The sequence below is a fragment of the Perognathus longimembris genome, chromosome 7, assembly GCF_023159225.1.
Source record: "Perognathus longimembris pacificus isolate PPM17 chromosome 7, ASM2315922v1, whole genome shotgun sequence".
NCBI lineage: Eukaryota > Metazoa > Chordata > Mammalia > Rodentia > Heteromyidae > Perognathus > Perognathus longimembris.
This window is the reverse complement of record NC_063167.1, coordinates 3,728,548-3,745,423: the sequence shown is the minus strand read 5'-3', so window position 1 is coordinate 3,745,423 and position 16,876 is coordinate 3,728,548. Positions and strand designations below refer to the sequence as shown.

The 16,876-nt window shown below is 64.5% G+C and overlaps 2 protein-coding genes across 2 annotated transcripts in view; one reads left to right on the top strand and one right to left on the bottom strand.

The window, feature by feature from the left end:
• Positions 1-382: 382 nt before the first annotated feature.
• On the top strand, positions 383-5,214 carry Tnfrsf25 (TNF receptor superfamily member 25). Its single transcript, XM_048350149.1, is given in 12 exon segments — positions 383-560; positions 1,014-1,137; positions 1,324-1,340; positions 1,342-1,459; positions 1,788-1,955; positions 2,042-2,129; positions 3,092-3,147; positions 3,228-3,335; positions 3,485-3,522; positions 3,887-4,070; positions 4,729-5,111; positions 5,184-5,214. Coding segments are annotated over 11 exon segments (1,284 nt in total). The 5' UTR covers positions 383-521; the 3' UTR covers positions 5,073-5,111; positions 5,184-5,214.
• A 3,307-nt stretch (positions 5,215-8,521) lies between these two features.
• Espn (espin) overlaps positions 8,522-16,876 on the bottom strand; it is a 28,799-nt gene continuing 20,444 nt past the window's right edge. The window contains exons 8-12 of the mRNA XM_048350147.1: positions 16,013-16,211; positions 13,401-13,540; positions 13,053-13,310; positions 9,935-10,597; positions 8,522-9,765 (exon numbers count right to left, since the gene is read on the bottom strand). Of these exons, the coding sequence (XP_048206104.1) occupies positions 8,644-9,765; positions 9,935-10,597; positions 13,053-13,310; positions 13,401-13,540; positions 16,013-16,211 (2,382 nt within the window). The 3' untranslated portion in view covers positions 8,522-8,643. The remainder of the gene's footprint in view (positions 9,766-9,934; positions 10,598-13,052; positions 13,311-13,400; positions 13,541-16,012; positions 16,212-16,876) is intronic.

Here is a 16,876-nt window from a genome sequence, read left to right as displayed (position 1 = left end):
GGGCTGCTGGGCCCCCTCCGTGCTCCCAGCGGGTAATGGCTTGCGGGGAGGGTCCAGGCCAGCACCCGAGACCGTGCCTGCTTCCTGCTCCAGCCTCGACGGCCGGCCATCACCCGGCCTCCCTGCTGCCTCTGCCCCGCCCCTGAGCCCAGGTCATGTCCTGGCCCAGGACGACCCTGGTGACGGGAAGGTGGGTCTCCCCTCGGGGCCCTGTCCCACCCCTTCCACAGCGCCCGGGCCCTGAGGCCCAGAGCGTGCCGGCTCTGAGCGGCGGGAGCCGGTGGGGCTGCGGTCCCGTCCACCACCGCGCGGGCCCCGTGGGCCAGGGCCGCAGGGCAGGAGCCGGAACCGGGGTCTCCATCTGGCCGTGGCCTTGAGTGGAGGTGGGCCCCGCCCTGGCTGCCCCTGAGGCGGGCTCTTCTAGAAGGCGGGCCCTGCAGGCTCCGGCTAGGCGCGGAGGGCCAGGGCTGCCGGGGAAGCCCCAGGGCCCCGAGGCCAGGCACGGGCCTGCTCAGAAGGCCATGGAGCCGCGGCCCCCGGGCTGCGTGGCAGGGGCTGCGGTGAGTCGGGGTGGGGGGTGGGGGGCGGAGGGGGGACCTCGAGCCTGCCGACGGCCCAGGGGAAGGGGCCCACGGGCGTCTGTGATTGTGATCGGGCTTCTGTGCCCCCCCCCCCCCCCGCCCCACGACCTAGTTAGAGCTCCGGCGGCAGCGCCCTTCCGTAGAGAGGAAACGCACTCCTCAGGATCAGAAGGGTCTGGGGGCCCCACCTCACAGCACAGGTGTGGGTACAGCGGGGTTCTGGCCCTGCCGGGAGGGAGGGGGAGGGGCTGGCAGTGCCCCTCTTCCACCCCTCCCTCTCTTGGGGAAGGAAGCTGAGCCCACCCCCACCCCTGGCAACCGGGCTGCCTGGAGCCCCGAGACTGGGGCCTGTGCCAGGGAGGAAGCCGGGGCGGGAGCGGTCCCCGCCTGGGGCGGCCCCCTGGGGGTCAGCCGCCCGCGCCTGTCCCCTAGGCTGCCCTCCTGCTCCTGCTGTGGTGTGCCCAGGGCCAGGCCAGCACCCCCGGGCCCCCGTGTGACTGTCCCAGTGGCCCCCAGAGGAGGTATAGCCCACTGTGTTGCCGAGGCTGCCCCGTCGGTGAGTGGCAGTGGGGTAGGGTGGGGTGGCCGGCTGGGGGTGGGTGAGGGGCAGGCAGGGTGGAGGGCGGGGTGGGGAGGAGCCGGGGCACCGGGTGAGGTGGGAGGGAGGTGGACAGCCGGAGATGGGCAGGGAGCGGTTCGCAAGTTCTGGGCAGACCCTTGGCCCTCCGTCTGGGGTCCACAGGACACTACATGAAGGCGCCCGTGCACAGAGCCCTGTGGGGACGCCACCTGCCTCCCGTGCCCCCCGGGCACCTTCCTGGCCACGGGTGATCACGCTAAGACGCGCTGCACGCGCTGCCAGTCCTGCGATGAGGAGGGTGAGCGCTGCCCGGGGCCCCGGTCAGGGTCTTGGCGGCCGTGTGGCCGGCTTTGGGTCCAAGCTTTGGCTGTAAGGGCGCTGTGACCCACCTGCCCCAGTCTCCTCCACCCCTGTGCTGCCTCGGGGGGCCTTTGCCCCTTTCCCTTCCCGCTTGCGTGAGCCTTGGCCCCTGGGCCGCCGGGACTCGCGTGCCCGCCTCCCTTTGCGGGGAGTCCTTGTCTGTCTCTTCTGCGCCTGGGTCCGCTCTCTGAAGATGCCGGCCCCCGTTCTTCAGAGGGGCCTCTGGCTCTGCCTCTGCACGCACAGCCCTTCCTGTACCCCACCAGCCTCCCAGGTGGCCCTGAAGAACTGCTCCGCCGCGGCCGACACCCAGTGCGGCTGTGAGCCGGGCTGGTTTAGGGACTGCTCGGCCAAGCCCTGCTGGGAAAGTTCACCCTTCCACTGCCTCCCGTGCACAGACTGCGAGGCCTTGCACCGCCACGTGCAGCTGCCCTGTGAGTACTCCCTCCCGGGCCACCCCCGAGCCCCCTTCTCCTGGCCCCACATCCCATCGTGACCCCCGCCATCTCTCGTCCCGCAGGTTCTAGCGGAGACACGGAATGCGGCCCCTGTCTGCCTGGCTTCTATGAGCGTGGCGAGCATGGCGATGGCTGCCTGTCCTGCCCCACGTAACTTCCTGGCTCTCCTGGGCCCAAAGGCAGGGGGGAGGAGGCTGGGGATCGGGTCAAGCTGCTTCTGGCGTAGGGCTAAGGAGGAAGGAGCTTGGTGGGTGGGTTTGCTTTATACCAGATGAATAAGGGATATAGCTTCATGTTTTGCCATCACGTCCCTTAGTAGTCCTTCAGCTGAACATTCAGAATGGATTCCATTTGGGTAGTCACACTGTTGAGCTCCAGAACTGAGGCTGAGCTTCAAATTCTTGGGCAAGCTCAGAGAACCTCTGATCTCTGTCCAAACATGGTGGGGGGGAGGCAGCAGATCCTTCCTGATAGAGGGAAGGCACCTTACTCATTTGCCCATCCATGTCCGTGTGTGTGTGTGTGTGTGTGTGTGTGTGTACACTAGGGCTTGAACTCAGTACCTTATGCTCTCCCTTGGCTTTCCCATGGTGGAAACCTCTTGAGCCACATCTCCATTCCAGGTTTTTGCTGGATAATTAGAGATAAGAGTCTTCCCAGGCTGGCTTTGAACCAGGATCCTGAGCTCTCAGCCTCCTGAGTAGCTGGGATGCCAGGCTTGAGTACCAGCTCCCTACTCTTATCTGTGGCTTTAAGCATTGTCTAGACTGTAAGTGATGGGGCTACAAAGGGAACCAGAGAGGAAGGAAAGTGCCAGGGACACAGCTCCTACGGGAGAGCACTAGCCTAGCAGTACAAGGACCCGAGTTCAAACCTCAGTCCCCCTCCCCTACAGAGGGGACCTACAGAGGCAAGAATCCGTACCCTTATGGAACTTGGTCTAGAAGCTCAGAAAATACTGGTAGTTGTGGGAGGCCCAGGTGAGATTGCAGAAGTGTTTCGGGAACATTCTTAGCGTGATCCTTAGAGGAGACGGGGAAACCATCAGGCAGCCCCAGGAGCCTTTGCCTCATGCAGGCCTCCCTCCGCCTCCGCCCCTAACCCTCTTACAGGAGCTTCTTCAGGAGCTGCCCGGAGCACTGTGCTGCTGTCTGTGGCTGGAGGCAGAGTAGGTGGTGTGCGGGGAGCCCCAAGGGGAGAGCTGGGTGCGGGTGGCCACCACCCAGCACCCACCAGCTGCTCTTTCAGTGCTCTGGATCCAGGTGCTTGTGGCTTGCCTGGTGCTTCCACTCCTGCCTGGAGCCGTCCTGATCTACAGGCATCACTACTGCCAGCCTCCTAAGCCTGTGGCGTCCGGTAAGTCCCCACGCCTGGGATCAGAGTCCGCCTTGACACCAAAGGAGAAACTGAGTCAGAAGCAACCAAGAGGGGGAGCTGGGCCAGGGACTCAGGTGGAGCGATCTTGCCTGAACCAGCTCTAACTGGAGCTTCTTTGTCTCTGTCAGCAGAGCCTGCTGGGACGGAGGCCCTGACCTCACCCCAGGTGAGAATCTCAGAACACGACGGGAAGAAGGTGCTTTCGGGGACTAGCACGACTTGCTTGGCACGAGGCCAGACCCCATGGACACGTGTGCGAGGAGACCAGTGGAGGAGGCCGGCTCTCCGAAGCTCTGTCTGCGGGGGTCTGAGGGGCTAACATTCAGAAGGAGAAGTGTTCCTCAGGAGTGGGGGAGAGTTCCGGGCAGAGACAGCCATGGCTCTTCTGCTGGGCAGCAAGAGAGAGCAAGGGCTGTTGGAGGAGACGGCACTGGGGCACTTCTGCGCCTGTCCACTCTTGGTCAGGGTCCGCCGCAAGGGAGGCCTTTCTAAGAAAGTGGGGCTGACCTGGGACCGCTCTTGGCTTCCAGGACACCCGACTCTCACCCTCGGACAGCGCCTGCACACTCCTGGTACCCCCTGGGGACAGCAGGAGGGCCTGTACTGACCTGCTGGTAGCAAACAGCTGCTGGATCCCTGGCTTCCCCCAGACCCAGGATGCTGCTGGCCCGCAGGTGCCACAGCCCCTGGATCACCGGCCCCGCAGGGCTCTTGGTAAGAGATTTCAGTGGCTTAAAGCCTTGGTCCACCTTGTTCAGTCCAAGGTGAACACGTTGTGGTTTAATAACTTGACTACATTTTCCCCCTCAGTGTGGCGTCTGTCTGTGCCTTGTCCTGAGGGTCCAGTAGACATATGTGTATGTATTTGCTTGGGAGTACTGGGTCTTGAACTCAGAGCCTTGCGTTCTCCCTTAGCAAAAGCAAAGGCTGGGCATTCTCTCAAGGCTGCTACCACTTGAGCCACCACTCCGTTTCCAGCCTTTTGTTGGCCAACTGGAGATAAGTTTCATGGGCTTTCCTGCCCGGGCTGGCTTCTTTTTTTGCCAGTCATGGGCCTTGGACTCAGGGCCTGAGCACTGTCCCTGACTTCTTTTTGCTCAAGGCTAGCACTCTGCCACTTGAGCCACAGCGCCACTTTCGGCTGTTTTCTATGTATGTGGTGCTGGGGAATCGAACCCAGGGCTTCATGTATACGAGGCAAGCACTCTTGCCCTAGGCCATATTCCCAGCTCGGGGCTGGCTTAGAACCTGGATCCTCTCAGGTCTCAGCCTCCTGAGTACCAGCTAGGCTACAGCGAGCCCGCCCTCCCCTGACTCCGCCTCCGGCTGCCTCTCGACTTCCCATTGGCTCTCCCTCTGGCCCCGCCCACAGGCGCTCCCGCACCGGAACCAGCGCCCCCTGCAGGCTCGCCGTTGGCCTTGCTGCAGCCGGGGCCGCAGCTGTACGACGTGGTGGACGCGGTGCCCGCGCGGCGCTGGAAGGAGTTCGTGCGCACGCTGGGGCTGCGCGAGGCGGAGATCGAGGCGGTGGAGGTGGAGATCTGCCGGTTCCGGGACCAGCAGTACGAGATGCTCAAGCGCTGGCGCCAGCAGCAGCCCGCGGTGCTGGGCGCCATCTACGCGGCCCTGGAGCGCATGGGGCTGGGCGGCTGCGCCGAGGACCTGCGCGCCCGCCTGCAGCGCGGCTGGGACCCGCCCGCGGCCGCGCCCCGGTGACCTCGCCGGGCCCCGGGGACGGCTGCTTAGGCCCGGGGCGTGGAACGTCGCTGGCCGAGCCCGTCCCGCACCTGCTCGCCCGGGTGACCGCGGCCCCCTTCCCAGCCGGAGTTGGGCCGGGGCCCTGGTATTAAATCTCTGAACCGAGCAGCTGCCTGGTTTTCCCGTGGAGGCTGGGAGGGGGGCTTCTAGTGATTAAGCCTCGTTTCCCGGGGCTGGGGGTGCTGCCACCGTTGGGGGCTCGGACTCCCCCGCCCCCGGGGCCCCCGCCCCGCCCCAGTGACACAAGGGGAAAGTGGCGGTGACGCCCAGCGCGAGTGGACGCGAGCCCCAGGCGGCAGAAGCTTTAATGGGGGGAGGGGGAGGGGGAGGGCGACGGGGTGGGGCCGGGGAGCAGCCGATGGAGCCTCCGGGGAAGCCCACCCCACCCGGTCCTCCACCGGAGGGGGCGGGGCCCGGGCGGCGTCTCCGCCCCCCGGCGGCAGGCTTCCGGTTTCTGGTAAACAAATGACTTGCGGGGAAACCCTCGGCGGGGCGGGGAGGGGCGAAGCGGCTCGGCCGGGCCGGGCCGGGCCGGGAGGAAAGCCCCTGCCCCGAGCGCGGGGCTCGCCTCCGCCACGCCCGTCCCGGGGTGCGGGGAGGGGGCTGCGCCGCACGCTGGCCGTCGGTGGACACGCGGGCTCGTACGTACGTGCGCGGCGTGCACGCGGGCGGGCAGCGTCTCTGCGTCAGCAGCTTGGGCACTTTTTCTGGGCGGCGGCAGTGGTGGCGGCGGCGGCGGCAGCGCGCGCCTGCGCTGGGCTGGGGTGCGGGGCCGGGGGTGGGGTCCGAGGGGGCTCCCGCGCGGGAGGGGGGGGCAGCACGGCTCCGGCCCTTCCCTGGCAGCCGTGCGGGCCGGGGCCGGGGCCGGGAGACGCCCCCGCTGAGCTCGGACCCCGCTATTGCTTAGGAATATCCCCCTTCTTCAGGATGACCTGTCGCTGCCAGGGCGCTAGCTTGGTTTCATCGTAGCCCAGCGTCCGCAGCTTCTCCGACTGCTCCTTCTCCCTCTGCATCTCCTCCTGCTTCTGTCTCTCCTCCTCCTGTCTGTGGAGGGGGTGGGGATAGAACCCAGTAAAGCCTGGGCCCGGCACCAGGACAGGGATGGAAGGGGATGAGTGGCAGACAGAACGAGGGTGCCGGAGACAGAGGGCCTCGCCTGACGGCCGATTGGGGTTACTGGGTCACCAACGAGGAGGAACTGGCTGGGTGGGAGGCTGGGTTTTTACGGACTTGGGGTGTTACTGGAAACAGAAATGCCGGGTCACCGCACGGCCCCGTGGGAGGAAGGGGGAGCTCATGGAGTCAGATTACTGGGTACATCTGCTCTGGTGACAGGGCAGGTGCGAAATGTGGGCGTGGAGCATTTGGAATTCGGGTGGTCCAATTTGGGATGGAATGGAGGTGTAAAATACACAGTAGTCTGAAAACCAAGGTGTTGGTTCTCCTCCCTCCCCCCCCCCCCCCAGTACTGGGGCTTAATTCAGGGTGTGGGCATTGCCCCTAGGTCTGTTGCTCTTTTCGCTGAACCATACCTCCACTTCCTGCCTTTTCAGTGGTTAATTGGAAATAAGAGTCTCAAGGAATTTCCTGCTGGGGCTGGCTTTCCAACCAGTGTCCTCAGATCTCAGCCTCCTTCTAAGTAGCTAGGATTACAGGCATGAGCCACCAGTGCCCAGCTAGCATCGGGCTCTTTTTGGTGGGTTTTTTTTTTTTTTTGCCAGTCCTGGGGCTTGAACTCAGGGCCTGAGCACTGTCCCTGGCTTCTTTTTGCTCAAGGCTAGCACTCTACCACTTGAGCCACAGCGCCACCTCTGGCTGTTTTCTATGTATGTGGTGCTGGGGAATTGAACCCAGGGCTTCATGTATACAAGACAAGCACTCTTGCCACTAGGCCATATCCCCAGCCCCCGCATCGGGCTCTTTTTAAAATGGGGTTTTAAAATAATTTTATATTGGTTGTATGTTAAAATACTATTTGGTTAAATAAAATATTATGCTCACCTCTCTATTTTTTTTAAGTGTGACTACTAGGATTTAAGTTTGTGTATGAAGTTCACATTGTATTTTTATTGGGCAGTCCTGGGTTAAATTACTGAGTGCAGAAACTAAGTTTAGGGGGACAGATGATCAAAGTTATTGGCCTCAGGTATTGGGTTCACTGCAGGGTGGGAAGGAAAGAGTAGTAGGTGAGGAGTGGATCATTTTGAAAGAAAGAACACAACAGCTAGACTTTGGTGACAGGTGCTAAGAAACAGTGAGGAAACTTGACATTATTGGGAGCAGAGAGGTCATGCTTCAAGGTCTGGAATGACTGACAGGATATCCCTAGGATTAGGCTGGAGGAAAGGGTACAATAGGTCAAGCTTCTGATCTCAGGTGGGGTGGCAGCCCCATACTTACCGCTTCTGCTCCCTGAAAGAGGAAAGAGACAACATGAGTTGGTGCTGGCACCTCGAGAACAGTCGAGACCAACCTCATCCTGAGCCCCCTCCCACTCACCTCTCCTCTTCCAGCTTCTTCCGGAGGAGATCTCGCCTCCAGGCAGGCAGGCTGGCCAGACGCGCCTCTTCTTCCTCCTCCTAAAACAGAGCCACAAAACTTAGGGCAAGCGTGGGCTAGCAGGTAATGGGGCCAGAGCGTAGGTACAGCCTCCCACCACTAGAGAGCCTGGAGGGTTCCAGGGCAACAGAACACATATGTGGTCCCAGGTACAGACAACCCCCACCGTGTGTGTGTGTGTGTGTGTGCGCGCGCGCGTGTGTGTGCGTGTGCTGGAGCTTGAACACAGGGCCTCCGCATCCCATAGCTTTTTCACTCAAGGCTGGTGCTCTACCACTTGGGTCACAGCTCCACTTCTGGCTTTTTGCTGGTTAATTGGTAGGCGTCTCACAGACTCACAGCTGAGTGTAGGAGGTAGAGGGGGGACAGGGAATGCAGTAGCTGAGCCCTGGAGGTCCTGAGTTTGCTTTCCCACAGGGCAGGTGGGTGGATGGCTCCAGTCCCATCACCCAGAATCTCTGGACAGATGCAGACTTAGCCCCCACCTCGCTCGTAGCCAGGCCAAAGAGGCTCTGGCTTCTCCGCGAATGACTGACAAGAGGCCCGTGCCTGCCCTGTTCATTGTAATGACACTAGGGTGGGTGACGGGGGACATCCAACACAGCCCACGGCAAAGTGTTTTATTCCTTCCATGGACGATACAGAGGGGAAAGGGCCTGTACACACCGCACGTCACACAGAACACCGCACAGGTGGCCAGGGAGGTAGCTGTTCACTTCAGTGAGAAACCCAAGCAACAGGAGGAAAGAATGAGGGAGCTCCGCAGCCCCTCACTCAGACCACTGCCGCGGGCCACAGGGAAACACCTGTCTTGCCCTGTGCTGTGCCCTGCCTGGGGGGGACTTCAAAGGCTCGCAGCTCTTCACCCCTTCTGGGTTCTTCTTGCAGGACTCTCGCCTCTAGGAGGCACCAGTCAGACAGGCCTGGGGCCTGGGCTGGGATTCATGAGCCTAACTACTGACTTGACTGTTCAGATCTCAAACATCTCCGCCTCCTTCTCCTTCCAGAAGGAGAAGCTGCGATCGATATAGCGGCAGATTTCCTCGTTGCTGAACTCGCCCATCTCGGACACCAATTCCAAGGGATCTTCCGCGGGGGCTTCAAGACTGGGTGGGTCGGGAGTTGGAGGCGGGGCAGGTGCTGGGGTCTCGGGCTGCCCCTCTGGGCGGTCCTCCCTCTGGGGAGGGGTAGCCTCTTCCTCTGGCTCCTTCTCTTCCTCCTCCTCCTCCTCCTCCTCGTGCGTTTCCCTCTCTTCCTCCTCCTCCTCCTTCGCCCCTTCTTCCGGGGTGCCCTGTTTGGCTTCCGGGCTGTCTCCAAAGAACCGCCGGCTGAGGTCGTCGAAGCCGTCTTTCCAGCCGCGCCGGCCGGCCTCCACCTCCTCGAGCGCCACGCGGTGGAAGCGGCGAATGAGCTCCCACGGGTGGCTGCCCAGCCGGTCAAACACCTCGTAGCACAGCAGGTGGCGGAACTCGCGCTCCTCGCGGCTCAGGCTCATCCCCAGCAGCTGGAAGTAGCCGAGCATGAAGAGGTCGAGCGTGAGGCTGTCGTAGCGCCGCGGCTGGCCGTCCTCGCGGGGCGGCAGGAAGTGCTGGGGCCAGTACACCCCGGGCCCCGGGCCCGGGCCGCGCGGCGGGCGCGCGGGCACCTGGCGCAGCAGGCTCCGCCAGCGGCCCAGCAGCCGGCCCACCGCCCGCCGCTGCTGCAGCAGGTGCAGGAGGCGCCCGTCGGGGCCGCCGTCCGCGGGCTGCGGGGCGCCGGCGGCCACCACGCGGGGCAGCAGCCTGCGCAGGCGCGCGCGGGCCGGGTGCCCAGCGCCGTCGAGGGCCCACGTGCGCCAGTGCTCCAGGAAGAGGTAGACGATGCGCTCCTTGCGCATGTTGATGTAGTCCTGCACGCTCGGGAGCTGGGCGGGAAGCGAAGGCGGCTCGGGCAGCGCCTCCTGACCATCCGGCGTCGCAGCAGAACCGGGGGTGCTCGGGGGCTCCCCGGCGGCCAGGAGGCCGTTGGTGATGGCGGCGTTCGGCCCCCCGGAGCTGGCAGCCACGTAGTCCTCCTCCAGAATGGGCTCCCTGTCTGGAGTGCCGGCGGGGTGCGCGCACGTGGACGGGGACGCGGATGTGGATATGGGTGCGGGCGTGGATGCGCACGTGGACGTGGACGCGCACGTGGATGTGGGTGCCGGTGTGGACGCGCACGTGGATATGGGTGCGGGCGGGGGGCGCGCACGTGGACGCGGACGCGGATATGGGTGTCGGCGTGGACGCGCACGTGGACGTGGGTGGGAGTGCAGGCGTGGGCGCGCACGTGGGCACGGGTGCAGGCGGGGGCGCGCACGGGGGCGCAGGAGCGGGCTCGGCCGCGGCGCCCCGGGCGCGCAGCTCGTAGGCGGCCCGGAGGCGGCGCACGGAGACGCCGCACTCGAGGATCTCGCGCGCCACGGCCTCGCGGCACCAGCTGAGCGCGTGAGAGCGGCCCAGGCAGAGCGGGCCGGGTCTCGAGGGCGCGTCGGGCAGCGGCGGCAGAGGCTGGCCGGTGTCGGCGGCCAGCAGCTCGGCCAGGTAGGCGGGCTGGCCGCCCAGCGTGGCCAGCAGCGTGGCCATGCTCCGGAGCAGCGCGGAGATCTTGCGGCACCAGGCGGGCAGGCTGGCGGCGCGGCCGTGCATGCGGCGCGGGTCGACCGTGAAGCGCGGCGCGGCCAGGGCGGCCGAGATGGGCAGCAGCTGCTCCAGCTCCAGCTCCAGCTGCTCCAGGCGCGCCTCCAGCCGCTGCGCCTTGTGCAGCACCTGCAGGTTCTCGATTTGCTGCTCGATGCGGAGGACGTCGGCCTCGGTCATGAGCTCGCCGAAGGGCCCGAGGATGGCGTTGTACTCGTGCGAGTACCTCCAGCCCTCTGGCGGGTAGCAGCACGCGCTGGCGGCTGTCAGCTAGGGCGGGAGACAAGAGAGGGGAGGGAGGCGCGTCCCCCTCCGGCCCGCTCCCGCCGCGGCGGGGGCTCCCAGGGCCCGGCGCGGTCCCGTCCCCGGTGGCGCCAGGGCTCCGCGGGGCTGGCCGGCGGCGGGCTTCGGCTCCGGGCCGTGGTCACTTGGGTGGCGGGTAGGGGGCAGTGCCGATCGCTGGGCGCCGCTGCCGAGGCGGGGGGCGCAGGCCGCCGGGGGTGGGTGGGTGGGCGGGCGGGCCGCGGCCTCCGGGCCTGGCTCCAGGCGTGCGAGGCGCGGAAGCCGACCCCAGCCAGGACCTACGACCTCCCACCGGACCCAGGGCCGAGCCTCCGGCCAGCAGGCTGCCAGCCCTTCTTCAGGCTCCCTGTGGCCCAAGCCCTCTGGACTCAGTGGTCAATGTTTTACTGTGTGGATGAAAGGCTAAGCCACTCTGGTTGGTTTTTTTTTTTCTCTTTTCTTTTCTCCTGCCTGCCTGCCTGTCCTGGGGCTTGAACTCAGCGCCTGGGCACTGTCCCGGAGCTTCTTTGGCTCAAGGCCATGGCGCTCTACCACTTCAGCAGGCAGCACTCCCATCTTCCCTCTGTTTATGTGGTGCTGAGGAATTGAACGTGTGTGTGCGAGGCAAGCACTCTACCACTAGCACTGAGACACGTTCCCAGCCCCCTCTTTTTATGTTTTGTATGTGTGAGCCAGTCCTAGGGCTTGAATTCAGGGCATATGTGGGCGCTGGCTCTGAGCTTTTTTGCTCAAGGCTGGTGCTTTATCACTTGAGCCACAGCTCCAACTTTTGGCTTTTTTTTTTTTTTGCTGGTTAACTGGAGATAAGAATCTCATGGGCTTTCCTGCCATGGCTGTCTTGAACCATAATCCTCAGATCTCAGCCTCCTGAGTAGTTAGGACGACAGGTGTAATCCCTTGGCTTTATTTGGATATTTAAAGTACAATTTGCAGGCCATACAGAATTATCACGACAGGCTGCTGCGGACAGCTGAGAAGCTTAGGAGTCTGTTGTCCCATGCAGTACTGAACGATCCTGAGGGTCTTGTATGGCCCAAGGGGCAGACACTGAACACCCCTGAGAGCCACTATGTTCTGTGCTCTCCATAGAAGTATCCCCGTTTAGCTGTCCCAGGCTCCCCACTCTCCAGCAAAATATCCATTCTTGTCCAGGCAGCTGGCCAGGTCGTGGTAACCTGACTGCGCTGACCTCTCCAGCTCAGTCCTCTGCAGTGTGGCACCAGAGCCATATGGTTCCAGACCCTCCCATCTGGACAGCCTTCTCTTCACCTCTGCTTCCCTCAGCCACCTCCGGCTCCCTTCCAACTCTCACCTCACATTAGGACTTTTTTTTTTTTCTCAGTACTAGTTCTGAGGCTTGAACTCAGGGCCTGGGTTTGTTCACTCAAGGCTGGTGCTCCACCACTTGAGACACAGCTCCACTTCTGGCTTTTTGGTGGTTAACTAGAGAGAAGAGTCTCTGGGACTTTCCTGCCTGGGCTGGATTTGAACCACCATCCTCAGATCTCAGCCTCCTGTATAGCTAGGATCACGGTCATGAGCCACCAGTGCCTGACAGGACGTTGCGACTTCAGGTCTTATCATCTTCCCCAGTGCCAAGAGCGAAGCCCGTCCAGGGCCCTGGCCCCCTGTGTTTCCTTCCGGTCACGGCACCCAGTGTGGGCCACCAAGCACAATCATTTGCCTCTCCAGTTATCACTCTCATCCCTCTCCCCATTTTTTCTCCTTGTTGAGACACCACCCCTGTCCCCCCCCCCCCGCTATCTTGCGAACAAGCCTCGACACACGTGTGCATGGTGTGTGTGTGGGGGGGGTGCCTGGGGAACACTAACTGCAAAAATGAGTAGCCATGAGCTAGTTGACCCACCCATCTTACAGATGTGGAAACTGAGGCTGGACGAGGCTCAGCGCCCGCAGCAGGGCTGGGGCAGCGTGGGGACAGAGCCCAGGTCACCCAGGACCACCCGTCCTCATCAGCCCCACCCAGGGGTTTGTCTGAAACAAGGAATCTGCCGGACTCCATCCGGAATCATAAATCAGAAGAGGATTTTAAAAATCTTTTAGTACTGGGACTGGAACTCAGAGCCTGAGTATTCTCCCTTAGCTTTTTTTTTTTTTTTGCTCCATCCAGCCCGGTGCTCTACCACTGGAGCCACACCCCGACTGGATTCAAACCTCTGTCCTCAGATCTCAGGCTGCTAGGTAGCTAGGAGTACAGGGGCCCGGCTCACAATGGGCGTCTTAACGAGGTGATTTGAAAGCACACTGTCGTTGGGTGAACACGCGCGTCTCCCGTCAGCAGGCGGTGACCTGGCACCCCCATCTGTCCTCCAAGGGCAGTGGGTCTTGCTGGGTGGAGGGCGAGGGGCCACAGGAGGCCGGGGGGAGGGTGGTGTCGGCGCAGGGAGCCCGTGTCACCCACCTTCCGCCTCTGCTCCTCCTCCTCCTGCATCTTCAGCTGCAGCTTCCGAACCATCACCTGGCGCTTCCACTCAGGGATGGGCCGGCCCTGCTCGTCGTGCGTGGGGATGAGCGCCTCGATGTCTAGCGGCACGCCTGGGGCGGGGGGTGGCGGGCGGCGCCGGCACCAAGCTGCCATTGAGCACCGGCTGGGACCCCGCAAACGGCGGGGTGGGGCTCCGGGGCCGCGACGGCAACTGAGGTGAGTCGGGCTGCAGGAGGGCAGAACAGCGGTGGGCAAGGCGAGCTGGGTGGGGCGGGGCGGGCAGAGGAGCGGGGACGGGGCCGCCGTCCGGGCGCCTACCTGGCCGGCTGGCTGCCCGCTGCCGGAGAACACCGTGGTCAGCCCCTTGCTCTGCGGCGTCGGCTTTAGGCTCTTGCCGGCCTTGATCTCAGCCAGTAGCTCTGAGTTGTCACCCGTTGGGGACATCATGTTGAAAGACTTGGTGCCTGCCCACAGAAGAGGCGCTGGTTGGGGGCCGGATGGCATTGCTCCCCCACACACGATCCTTGGTACCTCTTTCCCAAATCCCCTCTCTAAGCCAGTACGGGGGAGCCCACTGGGGCCCCAAGGCAGCTAGCTCCCTGAATCTCAGGGAGTTCCGGGTGGCTTTCCTGGCTCCCCCCATCCCCTTCCCCCTTACTCACTGGGTGTATAGACCCGGCCCGGAGGCCTCTGGGAGTTCATGATGGCTCTGGGGGCCAGCCCCGAGACTCCAGCTTAGGTCTCCGCCCAGCCACTGACTGCTGGCTCCAAAACACTGCCTGGGCCAGGCACTCAACCTTTGTCCCTGGTTCCCTGGCCCAGCCCCACCAGGGTGGAGTCTTCTTCTGGCCCTCTCCCCACATCAGCAAAGCCCAGTGACCCTTGGACTGAGCACTGGAGAGCCTCTGAGGTCGTAGATTCAGGACCCTGGCATTTGGGCACCCATCTGAACCCCCCCTCCACACCCCCCCCCCAGACAGACGAGCAGGCACACCGATAGCAAGCGGGAGCACACTGATGGCAAAGCACTGCTCAGCTCTGAGGGACCTGGGGAGGCGGAGCTCACGCAGGACTTGGGAGGATGGTACACAGGAAGGAAGGTGGGGCAGGTGCGCATGCAAATAGTCGGGCAGAATTTGCGTCTCTCCCACAAGGCTGGTGGGCCGAGGGGAAGGGGGCGGGCTGATTTGGAACCCCGCGGAAGGGGTCAGGTCTGGAGGAAAAGGACCACATGGGCCAAAAGCTCTTGGACATCAGGGCTGGATATCCAGACCACACCACGCAAGGCCAAGGGAGGCAACCGTGTGGCTGGCTTATAGGCGAAACCATCAGCCAGGCACAGTGCACAGGGGCATGGATGTGGGTACGGCGGGGTAGGGGACAGAGGTGGAGGGCAGGGGCTGCTCTGTAGCGTCGGGTCCCCTTGCCTGCTGGCCCTGGCCTTCCCTTTCCTCGAGTTCCCGGCCCCCTCTGCTGTTTGCCCTAGGCAAGCCTGCTCCCGCAGCCAGCGCCCTAGCCTCCGCCGGGAGCCTTGGCGAGCAGCTACTCACTCTTCCTGTTCCTCAGGACTCTCACTTCTAGGAACCAAGAGGAGAGAAGTGACAGTGAAGTTACAAGAGGGAGGGGGGGCGCAAGACAGGGACAGCGAGGGAGGGAAGAAGGGGGGAGAGCAGAGGAGGAGCAGGATTTCCTGTCCTGTGACCCTGGCTCTGTGCTCTAGGGCCCCACAGGGTGGTCCACCGGCCCCCTGAGGGCTGCACAGGGCATCTTGGCCTCGGGGCTACGAGGGCACCCAGCCCAGGCTCTTCTGGAAGGGCTGTCGGGGCAGCCCAGAGTTGGTTTGCCCTGATACGTGCTAAAGGGAAAGGGAAGCTGAGTTCAGAGCTAGGGGCAGGCTGGAGGCTCGGCGGCTGCTGGGCGCTCCCTGGGCTCCGGCTCCCACAGGGACCCCTCTCCCAGTCAGGCCGATGAAGCTTGGCATGGTGGTTCTGAGCATGGACCCTACACAGACTGGCTGCGGAGGGAGGCACCTCTGTGGGCTGGGCTGGGAGCACCCAGGCCCTAGGAGACTCGACAGTCCACTGCCCTTCAGAAGAGGAACTCAGTTCTGCTCCTAAACAAACAAACAATATCCAGGTGGGGCTCCAATGGTTCCGCCTATAATCCTAGCTTCGCCGGAGGCTGGGATGAGAGGATGGGATCAGCCTAGGCAGGAAAGTCCATGGGACTCAGCCCTGTCTCCAACCGGAGTGCCAACCTTGAGCAAAAGCCCAGGACAGAGCTCAGGTTCTGAGTTGAAGCCCTAGTACTGGCCAAAAATATATCTATAACTGTATCTGTATCTATACCTGTATCTGTATCTATATCTATCCAGAACCAGGATGTAGCTCAGTAACAATGTCTGCTTAGCAAGCTTCGGGTTCCAAACCAGTCCCCCCCCCCAAAGATCCCCAGTTTGCTGTGAGTGGGCCAGAGGAGCGGCGGAGGGAAGGGCCATGGCCGGCTCGCTGGCCCCCTGGCAGGCAGGCGGGCGGCTCTGGCTACCCGAGCGAGCGAGGAGGGGCTCCGGCCCGGGCCAGCGCGGAGAAACAGCAGAAGAAGCAGAGAGGGCGGGAGACGGAGGCCGGAGGCGGGCGGGAAGGCTCACCAGGGGCCCTGCCTTCTAGAATTCGGTTCCACTCAGAGCTTCCCCGGGGCCCCCGCCGTGGGAGCGGGGACCCTCTGACCCGAAGGCGGAGGCCCGAGGAGGGGAGGGGGCTTGCCCAAGGCCACGCAGCCCAGCCCCGCGATGGCAGGCAGTGAGGCGCCGCGGGGCCCGGGCGGGGTCGGGGGCTGGCAGGAGGAGGGGGGGGAGCACTCAGAGCTGGGGAGGGGGCGGTGTCCGGGCTTCCCTCCCCCCGTCCCGTCGCAGCGGCCCCGCCCCCGCCCCTACTCACTGCCGGTGGACGAGGAGGAGCGGCGCTGCCCGCTGCCCGGGCCCGCGCCCTCCGGGGGCAGAGGCGGGGCGGGCGGCGGCGAGCTCCGGGCCTCGGGCAGGGGCGGCGGCGGCGGGGGCGGCGGCGGCGGCAGCTCCGAGGACGCCCGGGGGTCCGCGGCGCAGCCGTTCTGCACGTAGTTCCCGGGGAGCAGCGCGGCCTGCGGGGGAGCGGAGGGGCCGGCGGGTGAGGCGCGGGCCGCGGGCCGGGGCCCCGGACGGCCGGCGGGGGCCGGCGGGCGCGCACGCACCTCCTCGCTGTGCGCCATGCCCCGGCGCGCGTCCGGCGGCTCCCCGGGGCAGCGGCCCAGCTGGCGGTAGTAGTTCCCGGTGCTGGGCTGCTTGCAGAAGGCGTGGGGCGTGCGGCCCGCGTCCGGCCTCCGCAGCCCGCTGTGGCGATCGCGGGCGCTCAGCTGCGGGAAGACGGCGACCGTGGGCTCCGGCGCCGGTCCCGAGCCCCCCCCCCTCCCTCGCTCGCTCGCTCGCGCCCCGGGGCTGGCGGCCGTCGAGCGGTGCCACCGGCCCGCCGCGACGCGGGGCCGCGCTCTGCGCACGGGGGGATGGGGCGAGGGTCCGGGGTGCCTCGTGGGGGGAGGGCGGGCAGGCCGGCCGGCACTACGGGGAGGGGCTCTGGGCGCCGGCCAAGGGCACCGGGGCCCCGCGGAGGCCAGAAGGGGCGGACCGAGGGGCGGGGTGGCCCATCCGGACGCCAGGGGGAGCCGGAGACCCGAGCCGCTCCCGCTCCGGCGGGTCCTCAGGCCCGCGCCGCACCCTGCTCCCCGCGTGGGACCCACGCGCGTCCCGCCTGGGGGGGGGGTCTCCGCCC